Source organism: Bison bison, unplaced genomic scaffold (genome assembly GCF_000754665.1).
Source record: "Bison bison bison isolate TAMUID 2011002044 unplaced genomic scaffold, Bison_UMD1.0 scf7180017864386, whole genome shotgun sequence".
Classification (NCBI taxonomy): Eukaryota; Metazoa; Chordata; class Mammalia; order Artiodactyla; family Bovidae; genus Bison; species Bison bison.
The window spans coordinates 758,367-764,670 of record NW_011494958.1 but is presented as its reverse complement, the minus strand read 5'-3'; the positions used below and the strand labels follow the sequence as shown (position 1 = coordinate 764,670).

Here is a 6,304-nt window from a genome sequence, read left to right as displayed (position 1 = left end):
ACCACGGGGGCCCAGGATGACCTGAGGAAGGTCACCCAGAGCGCCTAGGCTCAGATCATGCAGTTCGGGATGAGCGAGAAGCTGGGCCAGGTGTCCTTCGACCTCCCGTGGCCAGGAGAGGCACTGGTGGAGAAGCCATTCAGCGAGGCCATGGCCCAGCTCATAGACAAGGAGGTGCGGTGGCTCATTGGCTCCGCGCTTGCATGCACTCTGGACCTGCTCATATGCTACTGTGAGCAGGTGGACAAGGTGGACAAGCTGGGCAGGCGGCTGCTGAAGAAGGAGGTGCTGGAGCGGGCTGACATGGTGGAGCTGCTTGGGCCGCGGCCGTTCGCTGAGAAGATCACTTACGAGGAGCTCGTGGAGGGCACGGGAGGCCTGGAGGAGGACACGGCCCTTCCCGAGGGTCTGCAGGGCTGGCATGGGGGGCCCGCTGCAGGAGAGCCCAGCCTGGCGCCTCTGCCTGGAGAGCAGCCTCTGGGACCCCCAGGAAGCAAATTAAAGCACATGCAACCTGAAGCAATGGCACCCTACTCCAGTACTCTTGCCTGGAAAATCCCACGGACAGAGGAGCCTGGTGGGCTGCAGTCCATGGGGTCGCAAAGAGTCAGACACGACTGAGCGACTTCACTTTCACTTTTCACTTTCACACATTGGAGAAGGAAATGGCAACCCACTCCAGTGTTCTTGCCTGGAGAATCCCAGGGACGGGGGAGCCTGCTGGGCTGCCGTCTATGGGGTCACATGGAGTCAGACACGACTGAAGCGACTTAGCAGTAGCAGCAGCAGTAGAATGCAACCAGTAACAAGATGGTTGGAGAAGAAACTGTCAATTCAAGTCAGTGAGGAAAGCAGTCAGTGACTTTGGCTTTCCTGTGCTTGCTGAAATGCAGGGGTGTGTACCAGCTTACAGCAGTCAGGCTTTCACTGCCTCTTGTCCTGTCTCTAGTTTTCTTTGCAGTTTTCACAGCTGCTTTTAGTTACTCTGCCTGAATGCTGCTGCTGCTGCTGCTAAGTCGCTTCAGTCGTGTCCGACTCTGTGACCCCATAGACGGCAGCTGAATAGAAGGTCCCTATTAACTGCTGGTTTAAGTACTAAACTGTAGCCTCTGTTGTTACCATCAAATAAAGAAAATCTTGCTTGACAACATCTAAATAGTTCTCTGTTAGACCAAGCACGTTTAACCCATAAGATGGCTGAAACTAGAACTTAAATCCTATGGGGAGTGAGAAGGAGGTGTCAGTACTAACAGAGACTCATTTACGTATATATGATTGTCGGGAGCCAACACGGGAGTCCCCACCCATAACAAGGTTATGTGGGAGAGTTCTGGCGGGCAATGTAAATTAGTTTGCAGTGGGCTAGTGTGGATAACGGGATGGAATTCCAGGTGAGCTATTTCAAATCCTAAAAGATGATGCTGTGAAAGTGCTGCACTCAATATGCCAGCAAATTTGGAAAACTCATCAGTGGCCACAGGACTGGAAAAGGTCAGTTTTCATTCCAATCCCAAAGAAAGTCAATGCCAAAGAATCTTCAAATTACTGCACAACTGCACTCATCTCATACGGTAGCAAAGTAATGCTCAAAATTCTCCAAGCCAGGCTTCAGCAGTATGTGAACCATGAACTTCCAGATGTTAAAGCTGGATTTAGAAAGGGAGAGGAATCAGAGATCAAATTGCCATCATCCTCTGAGTAATTGAAAAGCAAGAGAGTTCCAGAAAAACATCTACTTCTGCTTTACTGACTACACCAAAGCCTTTGACCATGTGGATCACAATAAACTGTGGAAAATTCTGAAAGAGATGGGAATACCAGACCACCTTACCTGTCTCCTGAGAAATCTGTATGCAGGTCAAGAAGCAACAGTTAGAACTGTATATGGAAGAACAGACTGGTTCCAAATAGGGGAAGGAGTACAACAAGACTGTATATTGTCACCCTGCTTATTTAACTTCTATGCAGAGTACATCATGTGAAATGCTGGGCTGGATGAAGCACAAGCTGGAGTCAAGATTGCTGGGAGAAATATCAACAACCTCAAATACATAGGTGACACCAACTTTATGGCAGAAAGTGAAGAAGATCTAAAGAGCCTCTTGATGAAAGTGAAAGAGGAGAGTAAAAAAGTTGGCTTAAAATTCAACATTCAAAAACTAACATCATGGCATCCAGTCCCATCTCATCATAGCAAATAGATGGAGAAACTACGGAAACAGTGAGAGACTTTATTTCTTTGGGCTTCAAAATCACTGCAGATGGTGACTGCAGCCATGAAATCAAAAGACGCTTGCTCCTTGGAAGAAAAGCTATTACCAACCTAGACAGCATATTATAAAGCAGAGACATTACTTTGCCAACAAAGGTCTGTCTAGTCAAAGCTATGGTTTTTCCAGTAGTCATGTATGGATGTGAGAGTTGGACTATAAAGAAAGCTGAGCACCAAAGAACTGATGCTTTTGAACTGTGGTATTGAAGAAGACTCTTGAGAGTCCCGCAGACTGCAAAGAGATCAAACCAGTCCATCCTAAAGGAAATCAGTCCTGAATATTCATTGAAAGGACTGATGCTGAAAATGAAACTCCAATAATTTGGCCACCTGATGTGAAGAACTGACTCTTTTGAAAAGACCCTGATGCTGGGAAAGATTGAAGGTGGGAGGAGAAGGGGATGACAGAGGATGAGATGGTTGGATGGCATCACCGACTCGATGGACATGAGTTTGAATAAGGTCTGGGAGTTGGTAAAGGACAGGGAATCCTGGCATGCTGCAGTCCTTGGGTCTCGGGGTTGCAAAGAGTTGGACATGACTGAGTGACTGAACTGAACATGGATTAATTAATAACTACCATCTTTTATCAGTATCATCAATCTGGAATTTGGTTTCAAGATTCATGCAGTGACCACCAAATAAACTTTTTCTGTGTTTTTTTTTTTTTTGTATGCCAGGGCAACTTGCTATCTTGAAATAAAATTGTTGGGTTTTGCCTCTCAACAATCTTTAAGTTTTTGACACCTTTGATAGTGCATCAGCTAATTCAGCTTTACCACCAAAAAGAAAAAAAGAATGTGCTTATTTCTTAAAGCAATCAGTCTCTGCTCTGGAACTGGGGGGTGGGGTATATTTAAGGGTTATCAGTTTTGTGGAAGCAGGAATTCTGTGGAAACAACTACTAAACAGTCACTCCGCCTCCTTTGATTCATGTTTCAGTTGTTGCTCAGTTGCTAAGTTCTCTGTCTGACTCCTTGAGAACCCCATGGACTGCAGCATGCCAGGCTTCCCTGTCCTTCACTGTCTCCTGGAGTTTGCTCAAATTCATGTCCATCGAGTCAGTGATGCCATCCAACCATCTCATCCTCTGTCACCCCCTTCTCCTCCTGCCCTCAATCTTTCCAGCGTCAGGGTCTTTTCCAGTGAGTTTGCTCTTCGCATCAGGTGGCCAAGTATTGGAACTTCAGCTTCAACATCAGTTCTTCCAATGAATATTCAGGGTTGATTTCCTTTGGAATTGACTGATTTGATCTCCTTGCTGTCCAAGGGACTCTCAAGAGTCTTCCCTAACACCACAGTTCAAAAGTATCAGTTCTTCGGTGTTCAGCCTTCCTTATGGTCCAACTCTCACATCCATACATGACTACGGGAAAAACCATAGCTTTGACTATAGGGACCTTTACTGGCAAAGTGATGTCTCTGCTTTTTAATACACTGTCTAGGTTTGTCATAGCTTTTCTTCCATGTTTCAGTAAGTTTCTATTTTTCATTTCTGAGTAGTATTCCACTATAAGGATATATCACAGTTTGTTTAACCCTTTACTTATTGAAGGACATCGGCATTGTGACCAGTTTCTGGCAGTTTTAAATATGGCTGTCATAAACATTTCATGGATAGGTTTTTGTGTGGATGTATGTTTTCATTTCCTAGGAAAAATATGTAGAAGTGGAATTATTGGCCCATATGGTAAAGATGTTTAACTTTATAAGAAACTTCCACATTGTTTTCAAGAGAGGCTATATGCAATTTTGCATTTACAACAATGTCTGAAACCTCCAGTTCCACATCCTCATTGGCACTTGGTATCGTCAAGTTTTGTTATTGTTGTTGTTTTGTTTTTATCTTTTGCCATTTTATTAGATGCACTGCTGCTGCTGCTGCTCAGTCGCTTCAGTCGTGTCCGACTCTGTGCGACCCCATAGACGGCAGCCCACCAGGCTCCGCCGTCCCTGGGATTCTCCAGGCAAGAACACTGGAGTGGGTTGCCATTTCCTTCTCCAAATTCGTGAAAGTGAAAAGTGAATGTGAGGTCACTCAGTTGTGTCCGACTCTTAGCGACCCCATGGCCTGCAGCCTACCAGGCTCCTCCATCCATGGGATTTTCCAGGCAAGAGTACTGGAGTGGGGTGCCATTGTCTTCTCTGATTAGATGCACAGATGTATCTAATTGAGGTTTTTATATGCATTTCCCTAATGGCTAATGATTTGATCATATTTTCATGTATTTATTTGCCATCTGTATATCCTCTTTAGTGAAATGTTTGTCTTGTGTGTTTTGTCCATTTAAAAAAATTAGTTTATTTTATTTTTGGCTGCACTGGGTCTTCCTTTGGCTGCATGTGGGCTTTCTCTAGTTGTAGTGAGCAGGGGCTACACTCTAGCTGTGCTGTGAGGCTTCTCATAGTGGTGGTCCCTCTTGTGTGGAGCGTAGGCTCTAGGGCATGCAGGCTTAGTTGCCTCATGGCGTGTGGGATTTTCCAGGATCAGAGATCAAACCAGTGTTCTCTGCATTACAAGGGGGATTCTTAACCACTGGACCACTAGGGAAGTCCCTGTTTTGTCCATTTTTAAGCTGGAATCAAGATTGCTGGGAGAAATATCAATAATCCCAGTCCATCCTAAAAGAGATCAGTCCTGGGTGTTCACTGGAAGGACTGATGTTGAAGTTGAAACTCCAGTATTTTGGCTACCTGATGCAAACAGCTGACTCATTTGAAAAGACCCTGATGCTGGGAAAGATTGAGGGCAGGAGGAGAAGGGGATGGCAGAGGATGAGATGGTTGGATGGCATCACCGACTCGATGGACATGGGTTTGGGTGAACTCCGGGAGTTGGTGGTGGACAGGGAGGCCTGGTGTGCTGTGGTTCATGGGGTCACAAAGAGTTGGACACAACTAAGCGACTGAACTGAACCCAACTGAAGACTTTTTTTGTTTTCTTACTGTTGATTTTTGGAGTTCTCTATATGTTCTAGATAACAATCTTTTGTCAGATATTTGCAAATATCTTTATTTCAAATGTCTTAACTTTTCACTCTTCTAACTGTATCTTTTATAACGCAGACATTTCTAGTTTTACTAAAGCCCAGTCAAAATGCTTTTTCTTTTATGTTTTGCTAGGAATTCCTTGCCTTATTTTATGAGATTGACTTCAATACAATATTGAATAGATGTGGTGAAAGGAGACATCCTGGTCTTGTTTTACATTTTAGAGGGAAAACATTAAATCTTTCACCATTAAGTAAAGTGTTAGCTGTAGGTTTTGGGTAGAAGTATATCAAGTTGTGGAAGTCTCTTATTACTAGTGTACTAATAGTGATGGATTTTGTCAAGTGCTTTTTCTGTGTCAATATATAAGTTTTCTTCTTTAGTTTGATAATATGGTAGATTACATTGATTGATTTTTTAAATTGAAATATAATTCAAATACTATAAAATTCACATATTTAAAGTGCACCATTCAGGGGATTGTAGTATATTTACAAGATTATGCCATCAGTACCACTATCTATTTTTAGTTTTCTCATTGCTTTTTTAGGGGTTTCCCTGGTGGCTCAAACTGTAAAGAATCTGCCTGAAATGCTGGCGATCTGGGTTTTATCCCTGGGTCAGGAAGATCCCCTGGAGGAGGGCATGGCAACCCACTCTAGTATTCTTGCCTGGAGAATTCCATGGACAGAGGAGCCTGGTGAGCTACAGTCCATGGGATCGCAAAGAGTCAGACATGACTGAGGGACTAACACTTTCACTTTCATTACTTTATGGAGGAGGGAATTTTTGAAGGCATCGTTCTGACACTGATTGGTTTTTAATTGTTGGATTTATGAGTTTGGAGTTCAGACGGCATGGTTGCATTTCTTTTCCATGGGGATGGTCTTAATCCCTGTCTCCTGTACAATGTCATGAACCTCCATCCATAGTTCATCAGGCACTCTATCAGATCTAGTCCCTTAAATCTATTTCTCACTTCCACTGTATAATCATAAGGGATTTGATTTAGGTCATACCTGAATGGTCTAGTGGTTTTCC

General features: G+C 43.9%; 1 protein-coding gene and 1 pseudogene across 1 annotated transcript in view; both read left to right on the top strand.

Moving 5' to 3' along the window:
* Positions 1-993, top strand: part of LOC105001958 — a 5,259-nt pseudogene extending 4,266 nt beyond the window's left edge.
* Positions 994-1,379: 386 nt separating this feature from the next.
* The window catches only part of LOC105001957 (olfactory receptor 10T2-like), a 24,022-nt gene continuing 19,097 nt past the window's right edge, over positions 1,380-6,304 (top strand). Inside the window, exon 1 of the mRNA XM_010858395.1 lies at positions 1,380-1,391. Within this exon, the coding sequence (XP_010856697.1) occupies positions 1,380-1,391 (12 nt within the window). The remainder of the gene's footprint in view (positions 1,392-6,304) is intronic.